Here is a 14,403-nt window from a genome sequence, read left to right on the forward strand (position 1 = left end):
GCTAGGTGGTTGCTATGCTATCCCAGGTAGTTGGTATGGTGTTGCTAAGGGGTTGTTAAGTGGTAGCTCGGTGGTTGCTATGGTATCTGTGGTGGTCGTTACGGAGTTGCTAAGTGCTTTCTAGGTGGCAGTTATGGTGCTGCTAGGTGGTTGCTATGCTATCCCAGGTAGTTGGTATGGTGTTGCTAAGGGGTTGTTAAGTGGTAGCTCGGTGGTAGCTATGGTACCCCAGGTTGCTGCTATGCTGTTGCTAAGCAGTTGCTAAGTGATTGTTATGGTGTTGCTAAGTGGTTTCTAGGTGGCTGCTATGCTATCCCGGGTAGTCGGTATGGTTTTGTTAAGTGGTTGCTCGGTGGTTGCTATGGTACCCCAGGTTGCTGCTATGCTGTTGCTAAGCAGTTGCTAAGTGATTGTTATGGTGTTGCTAAATGGTTTCTAGGTGGCTGCTATGCTATCCCAGGTAGTCGGTATGGTTTTGTTAAGTGTTTGCTCGGTGGTTGCTATGCTGTTGCTAAGCAGTTGCTAAGTGATCGTTATGGTGCACTTAACGGCACCATTATCATAATAAAAGGCCCAAATCATGGTGCCTCCCTTCACAACGACTTATTTAGCATATCACAAAGCAGCGCAGGAAGAGCCGCGACGCCTCTCGCTGTTGGACCAGACGATGTAATCAACGTACTATCAGAGGGGCTCTGATCCACAACCCTCACAGACAAGTGCGCGAGTGTACAGGGCGATATTTTAGGATTAGATTTTGGAAGGCGTCTGCCCACGGAGTCCTGGGGTGTTGATAGGATTTGAACTCATGACCTCCTGAATCTCTCGACCTGCATGCAGTTAGACAGTCGCTCCACTCTAGAGCCGTGAAGCCGTGTACATTTCTGAGACCATAGTACTCTTCTCTTAACCTGAGCACTCTCAGAAGAGGAGGGTCTTCAGTCTGGGGTTGAGGACACCCAGGGTCTTTATATATAGTCTTTATATATTTAATAACTGTTTCACTATTAATAAACTGCAGTGGTCATTTTACAGCTTGTTTTCCACAGGTAGAATTTTAATAATCAAATCATAAACCACATACATTTGTGTTCGGCTCTCATTAGCAAAATTGCATATGTTTACATTATGTATGTATAGTTATGTTTTGTTTACACGTTGTTTATTCCCATCTTTTTTAAGATTTCTTATTGTTGATTGATTATAGCTTGCAATATATTTGATTAGAATCGTTTATCCAGTCTATATTAATTTTTATATGTATTAATACAATCACTACATAATCATTTCTAACTCACACAGCCCTTTCCTATGCCAGCCCTCTTAAAAATCCCTAGCCCGATCATTGGCTCATCACATGCTTTATGCAAATGAACCCACGTCTCAGCGATGGCTTTATGCAAATGCATGAAGCTACGCGATTGGTCGGCGTGACCGCCAATCACAAACGTTGGCGAATAGCGGGGCTTGTGTCGCCGCAGCTCCCCGGCTTTATCCGCTGCGCCTCTCCGCTGCGCCCGGACGCTTTGGGCAGTGCTGGTGATCATGGACGGTCGCGGATACGGATCAGGTAAGCCCTTATTTATCGGCGGGGAGCTGAATTTACCCCCTTATCTCTAATAACTACCCCGATTCAGCGCGTATGTAGCCTGAGGGTAGCTCGGCGGGTCTGTATTTTGGGAGGTTGGGGTTATGCGTAGTGTTAGCTAGCTAGCAGCTCGCTAACTCTCCGTTCCACCTTAAATAGTGCAGGCGTCTGAATGCAGCCCGGGACTATTTAAGGTGGACCGGCGAGTTACATCGTCTTAATTGAAGTTGTTGAGGCAGAGATTATATAATAAGCCTCTGTTTTGATCATTTGGTCATATTTTATGTAAAGTATTATTTTATTTAACTCGTATTTAGATGGGAAGTGAGCTAGTTAGCCAGCTAGCTGTCCTCCGCGACGCCGGCAGCGCGCAGCCAGGCCGCAGAGGCCTAACCGCCGGCTCCGAGGCTCCGCTGCCCGGCCTGAGTGTTGGCTCGCTGGCCAGAACCGGGCTGAGTGTTGATAAATGTGTGTATCTTAATTTGGGGAGATTAATGAGCGTTAACTGAGGCAGATGGGGGTTAGTTTGGGGGAAATGGTGCCTCCAGATCTGCAGTAAGATGGCGGCTCAGCCTGGGCTCTTTTGTTCGGGGCAGAGGATGAGCTGGTCCTGGTCCTGAGCTGGTCCTGAGCTGGTCCTGAGCTGGTCCTCTGAGTAACCAGGCCCTCAGACATGCAGGATATAGAGTGGATAACTAATTAACTAATTAACCAGCTCATCTTTACAATACAGGCCTGTTCTGACCCCTAGATCTAAGGATACCGAAGGTCCAGTGGGAGCCTCTGAATATGAGTGTATTCTGGTTGGGATGGCCTGAGCTGGGTCAGGATCACACAGCTATAGCTTTAGAGGAGGGGTAATAATGCAGATATAGATATAGTTCATATTATATGTGTATTATTGTGTTTTCTTTTATTTAGTTTATTCGTATTTGTCCATTCTCCTGATCCGTTGGGTTGGTCAGACAAATAAGCTTGATTTGATTGATTAGACTTCCTCTATATACCTAGAACTCAATAACTGCTGATCAGTGGTCCCTAGACCTCAGTTTGAGGTGGTATTAAGGGAAGAACCCTGTTACATGGGGGCCTGCATGCAGTTAGACAGTCGCTCCACTCTAGAGCCGTGAAGCCGTGTACATTTCTGAGACCATAGTACTCTTCTCTTAACCTGAGCACTCTCAGCAGAGGAGGGTCTTCAGTCTGGGGTTGAGGACACCCAGGGTCTTTATATATTTAACTCGGTATTATAAAACTTTATATTATCTAGAACTCAATACCTAGGCCTGCATGGTTCTGCTGGGGGTTTATAAGCTGTAGGTGAGATTAGGTAGGTGTTGATTGTACTGATGAGCTGCTCTGTAATCAGGGTTTCCTTTATTTCTGACTCTTTGTCTAACAGGATTCTCCAGTTGGGGTGGAGGTGGAGGAGGTGGAGGTGGTGGAGGAGCATCTTCCAACAGAGGTGAGCTTGATATGATTGATTAACCCAGTTAACGCAGTCATGCACTGCGTACCTATTAGAGAAACACAGTGGGGATGTGGGTGTAATGGGGGCGGGGTTTCAGCTGGGCGGTGTAGAGGGCAGGTATGCCTGATGACCTAGAACCTGTATAGATGCTTAATGTAGTTGTTGTCATGGAAACTAGTAGTACTACTAAATAATAGTTTTTTACATAAAATTCTTTACTGTTTTTCATATATAAAAAAAAAAAATGAACTATTTGATGCAATTCTACAAAATGATCACACTGATTGATTATAGCTTGCTATATATTTGAACACAATTGTTTATCCAGTCTATAATTCATGTTTTATATGTATTAATAAAATCACTATATAATAATTTCCCTAGCCCGATCTTTATGCAAGTTGACCTACATCTCAGCGATGGCTTTATGTAAATACATGGAGCTACGCCGTTGGTCGAGGTGACCGCCCGTCACCAATCTGAAGTGGGGATGTGGGTGTAATGACTGCGTAGAGGGCAGGTATGCCTGATGACCTAGAGCCCGTGTAGATGCCGGGGCGGTCTCATTGTCCTGAGTGTTAAAGGTTAATGGAGGTTATAAGTGAGTGGTTTATTTTCTCCACCTGACCCGTCTACAGTCTGAGGCTGTTGGGGCTGAGACTGTGGTTTTACTGTAATAGTTTATTTTAGTAAACAAAATTGGTTATAGCTTGCTAAATATTAGAATTAAAAACCCCTAGCCCGATCTTTGGCTCATCACATGCCTTTTGCAAATTAGCCTACGTCTTAGTTTATTTTTCATGCTCATTATTACACTAACACCTGAGACCTGAGGTCTTGTATTTCCAAAAGGGGAGAGATGAACTTGAATGGAATTGTTAGTGTAATAAGTGTTGAGTCAATTTCCACTTATGTGTAATAATTGTTTTTACTTTTTACTGTTATTCTTAGCCGTTTTCAGCAAATCTCCACACTATAATGTCCATTAATTGTCACCCTCCAGTGGTGTGCACTGCTGCAGCCCTAGAAGCAGTGTAACTTAAGCAGTGCAGCATAAGACTGTAGAACGTCAGTCAGAATAACCTGTAATGTAATGGGGGCACTGCAGGGTACCAGTACAGCAACTCTGGTAGCATCAGAAGGGGGGGAAAGTGGGCTCTGCACCCCTACTGGGTACTAATACTAATTTCATGCTGATGGTCTAGGAAAAATAAAATGGGCATCTTTCCTCATCATCTCTACGGCTCGCTGAATCACCAACGCTTTTCTACTCGCAGGTTCAGGCAGCTATGACATGTACGGCTACAAGGACTCCATGTCTGGAGGTGGCTTTGGAGGTGGAGGGTATGGGGCCAGAGGGGATCAGATGAAGAGGGGTCTCTCTGGTGCCTCTCTTCTCTCCACTGGAACAAATGCAGACGCTGTGATTGCCAAAATCAACCAGCGGCTCGACATGCTCACCCAACTGGAGGGAGGCATGAAAGGAGGGGGGCGCAACGACCGGTAAGGTGGACGCTGCTTTTGGGCTTGTTGCTCTTCCCCAGTGACCTTTCCAATTGCTTTTTATTTATTTATGTTTTGGTTGCCCTGATCTTTTTAGCTAGACCCTTTTGAAGATGCCGTTTAAAGGTGTTGGTTTGAGACTCCCGAAACCGTTACATATGCAAATGCTTTAGCTACTCTCTCAAGAGATCGTTAGGTGGTCCCATTCTTTTCTTTCTGCCTGTAGTCTTTTAAAGAGGTCCGTAGTTCTTAACACCTCTTTGGCCTCATTGTTAGCATGCTGTTCCTTTTGTGCAAGGCCTCACTGGGATATAACGGCTTGCTGAGGTAGCTTGAGGTCATGATTTGTCGGTTTTTGCCCAAAGGAAAATTTTATTAAAGAAGTTTTGTCCAGCTTTAATGTCCCAGGTCAAATCACTGTGAAAGCTACAAGCTTTAATGCCAAGTGAAGTTTCCTCTGGTGTTCCTTAAAATGGCCAAGTGTGCAAAAGCATGAAAGGCTACCACAGAGTAGTTACCCTACAAGCTCTGTCTTTCTTTCTTAAAATAATTTGCATGTCACCAAAGCATGTTCTGTTGTCCCAGCTTTAGCAGACAGGTGTGGTCACCTTGGAGAACACCGCTTTAGATACGAGTGCAAGGATCACCGGTTTCAGAACTTCACTTTGCTTAGTCCTCCAGTATCCTATGAGCTACCCGTATGTCTATTATAGCACTGTCACTCTGAAGTCCGTAACATGTGGCTTGTCTCCTCTTTGGCTGTGGTTTGCAAAGTACACCCACTGTCTGCCAAAGGATGTTCTGAAAATGATGCTGTCTCTAGTCCTCGTTTCCAGAATCCTCTGACTCGAACTCTCTCTCTTAAGATGCTGATTACATCTTGTCCAAGAGCAAAGGTGACCCAGTGTTGCATGACCGTCCAATGCATTCCCTTTTACTGACCTACATGCCCTGGTAAAGGGGCGTGTGTGTGATCCTCAACGGTTTGAGGAAGCCGTGTTGGTGTAAAAGTAACCTCCCTTTATGTAACTCATTCATATTTCTGCTAAATCCTGAGTCCTTCTCTTCCCTACGAGCTTGTATCCCAAATTTAGCACGGGCTCAGCTCTTCCCTACAAGCTTGTATCCCAAATTTAGCACGGGCTCAGCTCTTCCCTACAAGCTTGTATCCCAAATTTAGCACGGGCTCAGCTCTTCCCTACAAGCTTGTATCCCAAATTTAGCACGGGCTCAGCTCTTCCCTACAAGCTTGTATTCCAAATTCGCACGGGCTCAGCTCTTCCCTACGAGCTTGTATCCCAAATTTAGCACGGGCTCAGCTCTTCCCTACAAGCTTGTATCCCAAATTTAGCACGGGCTCAGCTCTTCCCTACAAGCTTGTATCCCAAATTTGCAAGGGCTCAGCTCTTCCCTTCAAGCTTGTATTCCAAATTCGTAAGGGCTCAGCTCTTCCCTTCAAGCTTGTATTCCAAATTCGCAAGGGCTCAGCTCTTCCCTACAAGCTTGTATTCCAAATTCGCAAGGGCTCAGCTCTTCCCTACAAGCTTGTATTCCAAATTCGCACGGGCTCAGCTCTTCCCTACAAGCTTGTATTCCAAATTCGCAAGGGCTCAGCTCTTCCCTACAAGCTTGTATCCCAAATTAGCACGGGCTCAGCTCTTCCCTACAAGCTTGTATTCCAAATTCGCACGGGCTCAGCTCTTCCCTACAAGCTTGTATCCCAAATTCGCACGGGCTCAGCTCTTCCCTACAAGCTTGTATCCCAAATTCGCACGGGCTCAGCTCTTCCCTACAAGCTTGTATCCCAAATTCGCACGGGCTCAGCTCTTCCCTACAAGCTTGTATCCCAAATTCGCACGGGCTCAGCTCTTCCCTAGAAGGTGGCTGCAGCTGTATTTGGGCTTTAGCCATATGTAAAATTTCTAAGGGCTCGAGCACTTCCTAGCAGGCTTGGTGCAGCTGTATTTAAATTTTCAGGGACTTCCCAGCAAGGTTGGTAAAGCAGCATCCTGAATTTGCACGGGATACACATGGGATTGCATGGGTGAAGGCTATTCGGGTACCCCGTCCTTTTCCACAGCGCACCTGCTCTGACTGTCTGAAGACTGGTCTGATTGGTGTAGGGAATGGCTTGGATGAATGCTACCTGGGAAAACGCATCTCATCCACAGAAAGATGAATGTGCTATCCTTTGACAGACTTAATAAATAAATAAATAGATAAATAATAATAATTGACCTCAACATCCAGGGAGAGAGTGAGGGTGAGTGACTGAAGGGGGAAATGAGAGACTGAGAGAAGGAAATTCGAGGTGCCACTGCTTCATCTCTGCGCCTCCCTCCCTCTGCAGGTTTGACCAGTACGAGTCTTTCGACTCGCGCTCCTCTGCCCTTGGCCCCCGCGATCTCTACAGATCCGGTAACTATGGTTACGGGGACTCCCGGGGCGACATGATGGCCCAGCGTGGAGGCATGGGCTTCGGGGGGATGGGCGGAGCAGGAGGGGGCGGTGGCTTTGACAGCTCTGCCTCCTATGGATCCGCCAAAATGCGGCAGGCTCGAGACGCCTTCTCAGGCTCCGGCTGGGGGGCGGGACAGAGGTCCCCGCGCAGAGGCGGAGCGCCAGGGGGGCGCGGCTTTGGCCGTAGGCAAGAGCACGCAATGGGTGGTGGAGGTGGGCGGAGTGGGGGGCAAGGCCACTCCCCCTCAGGACGAGGCAAGCTGCCGTCGCTCCTGGCCCCCCGCATGTACCCCGACAGCGGGGCCTACCAGCCTCAGCATGGCTCCCAGGACTATCCTGTCCGGCACTTTGGAGGGGGCCCAAGGGTCAACAGACAACGCACCCACAAGAGACCCCTCAACCGAGTAAGTACCTCCAGCAAAGCACTGGACTTGAACCATCAAACCCCCAGACCCCCTCACCTCCTACTCCAGCTTGCCAAGCCTGAGGAGTGGAGATGTTTGTGGAACTGAGGTTCTTTTGCTCCACCTGCCACTTCCCTATGTCTGCTAGGTCACATCTTGGAAAATTTGGCTCCCACCATACATTAACCCATGTAGAGAAAACAATTGGGCCACTACTACTTGACCCAGTGGAGCAGACTCCTCTATTTTAGCAGCCCCAAGTTCTTTTATTTTATTTATTTGAGTTTTTTCTTTTATTTGTCTCAGTTCAGACGAATTGTCGCTTCCCTCTACTCCAGATTCAGGTTTATTTGAAGATATTGGTAGCAGTTCCACCTCTAACCCCCTTGATTTGAACATTACCAACTATGAGCATCTAGCGGAGACTAGTATCTAGCTTAGTCCTCAAGGTTGCACAGCAGTTCAGACAGTGTCTAAAGCTCCTCAGACAAGAGTGGATGGTTTGTGTGTGAAGGTAAGTTCTTGAAGTTCCACCACATGTTTGTCTCATGTTCAGTTGTTGACTGTGCTTAACATTTTAGCCCCTTTCACACTCAACGAGTTCAATCCTGACCTCACGAACACTCGTGTTACTGAATGCAATCAAATTCTCACAGCAATGCTCCTCCAAGATCCGAATAGACAGACACAGACAGTGACTCCAACAAAAGCAGGATCTACTATTTTAATTTAGTGTCCCTTCATTTAAGTGTCCCAATACTTTTGTCATCATAGTACATGTGATTTGAGCTGTGGTTTAAAAGCTTAAGGTTAGTGAGTGGGCTTAGCTGTGGATACGGCGTAATGGCTAGGTTGAGGAGGGCGGTGAAGGCAGGGTTATCCACTACGCTACGCCAGCGACTCTGTAGTGAGAGGTCCACGTCTTGGCCAGTGTGAAAGGGGCTCGTGTTCACTGTCGCATGGGTCCTGTCCGTCCGTCAGTCAGTCTGTCTGTCTGCTCATGTCGTCCCGTCTGCCAGCAGAGCATCACCGGGTCGTTCCTGTGAGATGTGGTGGCTGTGGTCGGAGGTGTCTTGAGAATTGGTGTGCTGATGGCTGCTGGAGACCTTGTGTGTTAACGTATGTGTGTGGATGTGTTGCCGTAGCAACAGGCGAAACCCCAACGCGACGGGCAGAAGAAGAGGAAGCAGACGTTGACGGCGTCTGATGAGCCCGAGTCTAAAATGGGCAAGACTGAAACCACCGGAGACGGCGACGACGGCGGCGACGACAAGCCCAGTAACGGTACGGTGCTGCGCTGCTTCACTGCCCTGCTCCAGTCTTTACTGCAGGTGGTTCTCCTGCTGATGTTTTTGGGGTCGGGACAACTAAGTGGTGTGATTTGGCACGTTTTTGACAAGAGCCACGGTTGGTCCCAAATCTTTGGGTAGATGTGGGTCCAAATTCCTAAAACAGAACAGAAAGACTCCTGGCTAGGAGTAGCTAGCTATCTAGCCAGCTGTGATGGCATATCTGCCAAAGTTGATCAAATTAAGCCAGTGGACTTGCTTTTGTCATGTTAACTAACTTTGTCTAAGTTAAGTCACTTAAGAGACACAATCAATGTCAAGATCCAAATTTTAGGACTCCAGGTGGAGTTTGTGCTCAAGACTATGTTCAGGTTTTGACCAAAATTGGACCCAATTAAAGCTCTGGCCGGGGCTACGAGGAGTACACCATAAAAGAGATGGCATCTTGACCATCTGTAGAGTCTCTTACACCTTAAGCACCTTTTGAAGACGGTCAGCACTTGATATTCAGGGTTTATTAGAATTGTGTGGACCATTTTGGACCTCTAAGCCCTGTCCCCCAGCTGTGAGATCCCATCAGAACAAATGCAGGTGAACATCAGTCCTGTAATTCCTTCTGAAGAAAGTAGGTGAGATCTTGTGTAGCTGTTATGGTATCGGTTGCTATTTAAAAAAAAAACATAATTGCAAATATATATAATTACTATACAGTTCCTTTTATTCAAACATTGAAATTTGAGTGTTTATTCTAATACAGATAAGCAGCTCTTCAGTCTTTAGGTTATGCAGAGCGCAGTACTGTACAGTCCTTAAATCTCTCATGCCGTGAGCTTGTTGACCCTCATGTGCTATAAACTGGCTCCAGTGGCTCTCAGTTTTGCAGTAAAATAGTTTAACGTCAGCAGTAAAACCCTAATTCTGCATGCATCTCTCGTTCTCCAGCAGAAGAAGCCGAGACAAAGGAGGAGAATAAGGAAGCCGGGGCTCCAGCCACTGTGAGTTCACCCTCTGTACCGTGTGACCTGTTGGATTAATAGGATCTGTCAGCTGAGCAGGGTTTTGATTTGCGGCTGATGGTGCATTAGGGGTGGCCCACAGGACTAATTTCATTGGGATGTACGGTCATGGATATCCACCCTGACCAACTACTTGTTTTATTAGAGTGTAATTGGTCACTTTTATCAGTGAAGTTCTGAATGTAAATTAGTGTGGGAGTGTTTCAGTGACCGTTTATAAGAATCTGCTTCTGCTGATGGTTGTCTGCTTGTCAGAGCAGCACAGTTAATTAATATCTTACTATGAAAATTGGGTTAAATATCGTGGTGTAAAATGTTTACCAGGTCACACAGCCCTAATGGTGAGTATGTGGTGGTTAGATATTGTTGGACGCCAGGATTTCTATTATCTTTATTCAGCTCTACCAATATGCTGGTAGGGAATGGCACTAATTTTTAACTTGGTGTCTCTGTTTGGCAGGAGTCTGAAGCAGCAGCTGAAGGAGGGAGTGGTGGTAAGCAGTTCTCTGTATTAGATCAAATAATTATTATATAATATTATAATAATTGATAGTGGTGGGTGCCTCTCTGTATGCTTGACTGGTTCTAAAAGTCTACCGTTTCCTTGTTTCAGACCAAAAGGCCACAGAGGAAAGCACTCCGCCGAAGGCCAAGCCCCAGGGAAAACAGACCCCGTCCTCTGCCTCCAAACTCCGGAAGAGGCGGGGCTTTTTTGAAAGGTGAGGGCTCAATCACGAAGGCTGTGGCTGAAATGGCTCCCTACTACACCGGAGTACGTTTCAGGCACTAGGTGAAAAATGCCCATCGTACTCCGTTCTAAAGTGGTATTCAGGTTATTTTGAGGGTATTGAGATCTCCCACAATGCACTTGTAATTTTTTAATGAACGGTGTAGCTCACTAGGCAAGCTGAACATGGACCAGAATGCATTGCGAGTCTGTTTTTAGGCATCGGACAGCAGAACGCATAAGCCTGTGATCATTTCGGACATTTCCTCTGAATGTGGTTAATTGGAAGCTTCTGTTGCTAAGCAACGCAATGATCAAAGCTTATTCCGTTAGCGGCTCAGTGTGTTTACAGATTTAGGGGGGTGTTTGAGCCGCTTGGTGGGCTAGTCTGTCTCTGAGGAGGAGGCTGAGCGCGGTAGTAGGGATGAACAGTGGTGCTGACGAGTGGTCTTCCCTCCCTGTCCCGTGGTTTTCCAGGCTGACCTTCGCCTGCTCCATTTGCAAGTTCCGCTCGTTCTACAGCGAGGACATGGAGGCTCATCTGGAGAGCAAGTTTCACAAAGATCACTTCAAGTTCCTGTCCAACCAGCTGTCGAAACCGACCACGGACTTCCTGCAGGTACCGTTTACCGCCCGAGTCTCTGTAGTAGAGCTGCAGAATCAGAATAATCTGTTATCCAGAACGTTAATGTAGAATCTTTAATTCTCACAAGGGTGGACATGATTGAAGTGTTGCCATCTCACGCAAACCTTGTATCTCCAAACCAGCAGCTTTACAGGCAGATGAAGGACCTTAACTTTCAATGGAAGTCAAGAATAGATACTTTATTCCAGTCATTTTGATGCATTTCTATTGGTTTAACAGACTATTTATATTATAATATATATATATATAAACTGCTTAGGACTGAACACCTACACTCTAGACATACGACACAATACCAGTTACCCTTTAATTAAAGGTTGCTCGTATTTGTCACTACAGCGAAATGTGTCCTCCGCATTTAACCCATCTGTGGTAGTGAACACACTCACACCCTCACTAGAGAACGAGGGGCAGTGAGTACACTTGCCGAGCCCGGGAATCGATAGTTATCGATAGCCCAGCGTTCTAACCGCTTGAGCCACCACTGCCCCTTTATTTAACATTTTACCAGTTGAGATTAGCTAAACATCAGTACAGAATATTTGCTAAATATTTTTTTGCTGCAATTTTTTAGTTTGACCTACATTTTTGTTTTGTTAACTGATAAATATTTATTTTTTATTTTATTTGCAATATTTTATCATTTCTATTATTTAATAACCCTATTTCCCCTCTGTCTTCATCCATCTACCTTCATACTTCACATTTTTAAAAATAATTTAGTGCTGCTTTCTTAAATTAGGAATGTAAAATTGTACAATTAGATCAAATTCGCTTCACTTATGGATGAAAGGATAATGAAATTGACTGCAAATGGTACTTGTTAAATGTGCATGCTCTTAAATGTGATAAAGGTCCCGGTCAGTTCTTCTTAGGTCTGTTAAACATCTACCTGAACCTGAATGCTTACAACTCCTCGTGTGTGTGTGTGTGTGTGTGTGTGTGTGTGTGTGTGTGTGTGTGTGTGTGTGTGTGTGTGTGTGTGTGTGTGTGTGTGTGTGTGTGTGTAGGAGTATCTGAATAATAAATATAAGAAGACGGAGCAGAGGGTCAGTCAGATGGAGAATCACAGTGCTGCCATCTGCCAGGTGTATAAAGAGCAGGACCTGACCAGAGGTGAGGCTCTATCTCGTGCTCTGTTTTTATTCCTCGGTTGATTTCTGTGTTGCTGACGGTGTTGAGCTGTGTGTGTCCCTCAGACATCGGCATGGAGCACTTTATGAAGAAGGTGGAGGCTGCTTACTGCGCTGCGTGTGATCTCTACATTCCTATGAATTCCGTCCTCGGGAGGCATCTCAAGTCACCTGACCACAACTACAACCGCAAGGTACGCACTCCTCCAGAAGCACCTTCAATAGCCTGAGCTCCCCTCCCCTCCCCCATGCTAAGCCTTATGAAAACTCCTGTTCATATAGTGTCCAAATGTTTGTGGACACCCCTTCTAATGAATTCCCTTGGCTATATTGAGCTACACCCATTGCTGAGACTGATCACACAGCTTGTCTAGTCCCTGTAGGGAAGTATTGCCAATAGAATAGGATCGGCACCATGCTGCCTAATGCCAGGCGTGGGCTCGAGGGGTATTATAAAGCCACCCCAGCATTGAGGAGCTGTGGAGCAGTGGAAGGGCTCTGGAATGATGGTGGAGCTCCATCCCGTACTTTTCCAACCTCACTATTGCTCTTGTGGCTGAATGCAGTCAGATTCTCTCAGCGATGCTCTTCTAAATCCCTTAAGGCTTCTCTGGACAGTAGAGACAGTTACTCCAACCAAAGCAGGGTCAGCTCTTTAATATCCTTAATTTCAGAAGAAACGATGAATGAACAGGTGTCCCGATACTTTTGTCCTTAGCGTTTTTAACAGTGATGTAACGCCTCTACTTCTGTTATGATGAACCTGCTGTTTCTATTTATTTGTCCTCCAGGCTATGATGGATCAGTCGAAGAGGGCCAGTCTATCTGTTGCTCGAAGCATCCTCAACCACAAGGTCATCGGCAAGAAGCTGGAGAGCTACCTGAAGGTCTGTACACTTCGATATATAAATAAATAGTGTAATTGCTATTATTTTCAGAACTAAGGACGGCTCATTTCTAAGTATGCCTGCCTTTATAGCCTTGTCCTCTCAGGGCTGTAGGGAATGTCTGAACCCACTGCAGTGGTGGGGGGGCTGGAGTATTTAGGGGGAGTGGGGGAGGGGCTTGGAGCTGGAGTGTATTGATCAATGAATAAATCAATTATCTCTTTCTGATCTCAGGGTGAAAACCCCTTCACTGGTAACCAAGACGACCATGACCCTGAAGACTCCATGGTGATGGAGGTTTCTGAGGGCGACGCGGCCAACGAGAGCCTGAAGGAGGAGGTTAAAGAGGAAGGGGCGGAGTCTGCTGCAGAGGGGGCAGAGCCTGCTGCAGAGGCAGTTGGAAATGGGGAAAACCATGAAAATGAGGAGGCGCAGCAGGAGGAGGAGAAGATGAAGATGGAGGAAGGTGAAGGAGGAGAGGAGATGCAGGGAGAGGAGGAGGAGGAGCAGCAGCAGCAGGGGGAGGAGGATGATGAGGCGGAAGGAGTGGAAGTGGGCGAGGAGGAGCAGGAGCAGGAGGGTGAAGAGACGCAGAGGTCCAGGAGGGCGCAGAAGGGCTGGCTGAGGGAGCCGACCCCGTCGCGGCAGAGTGAGGGTCTCGGATCCCTTCGTCTGCGGGCGTGGGCCCTCAGACCTGACCCAGGACCAGCTGGACTGATTGGTGGCGGGGGGGGGGGGAGCCGCAGCAGGGCGGCAGCTCTGCAGACACGCCCCTCCTCATGAGGGCGTCTCTGCTGTAGTTTAAATACCTAATTCTTCTTCTTATGAGATGCTCATAAACGTACATGATTACTCGGCCTGTCTCTAGATGTTTTTACTCAAGTCCTCCTGTGTCTGGAGACGTTCTCACTGTCACGGAGCTCTTCGCTTGTTGCAGGTTCAGGAAGTCAGTAACCTTCAGAGCGGCCGGCTGGGCGATATGGCAGGACTGCAGCCCCGTGATACAGGAGCTGGTATTTAATTTTTCAGAGATGTGAGGAGTTCTCCCTACACAGCTGTTCCACACTTCCACTACTTCTCTTCTGACTAGTCCTCACACACACACACACACACACACACACACAAAAAAAAAAAAACCTTGTATCTCCGTTTGTGCTGTTTATTTTTTTTTTGATGTGGCAGTTCTCTAAATTGTATGGAATGTTATGATGAATGGACCAATAGAAATGCTCCGATAATTTGGAATAAAATCTTTTTACACCTCCATTGAAATTTAAAA

The 14,403-nt window shown here is 46.6% G+C and overlaps 1 protein-coding gene across 4 annotated transcripts; it reads left to right on the plus strand.

Moving 5' to 3' along the window:
- Nucleotides 1–1,495: 1,495 nt before the first annotated feature.
- Nucleotides 1,496–14,403, plus strand: akap8l (A kinase (PRKA) anchor protein 8-like). Of its 4 annotated transcripts, none has more exons than XM_072657918.1 (13): nt 1,496–1,570; nt 2,991–3,053; nt 4,337–4,562; nt 6,913–7,426; nt 8,578–8,710; nt 9,658–9,710; nt 10,192–10,225; nt 10,345–10,450; nt 10,936–11,077; nt 12,115–12,220; nt 12,304–12,431; nt 13,029–13,124; nt 13,359–14,403. In XM_072657918.1, the coding sequence occupies exons 1-13, from the start codon at nt 1,546–1,548 to the stop codon at nt 13,905–13,907; spliced, it is 2,175 nt and encodes a 724-aa protein (XP_072514019.1). In that variant the 5' UTR covers nt 1,496–1,545; the 3' UTR covers nt 13,908–14,403. The 4 variants fall into 4 exon arrangements, with proteins under 4 accessions (XP_072514019.1, XP_072514018.1, XP_072514016.1 ...); XM_072657917.1 differs by having other exon boundaries at nt 1,497–1,570; nt 8,572–8,710; nt 9,661–9,710; XM_072657915.1 differs by having other exon boundaries at nt 1,498–1,570; nt 8,572–8,710.

Source organism: Salminus brasiliensis, chromosome 15 (genome assembly GCF_030463535.1).
Source record: "Salminus brasiliensis chromosome 15, fSalBra1.hap2, whole genome shotgun sequence".
NCBI classification, from domain to species: Eukaryota; Metazoa; Chordata; class Actinopteri; order Characiformes; family Bryconidae; genus Salminus; species Salminus brasiliensis.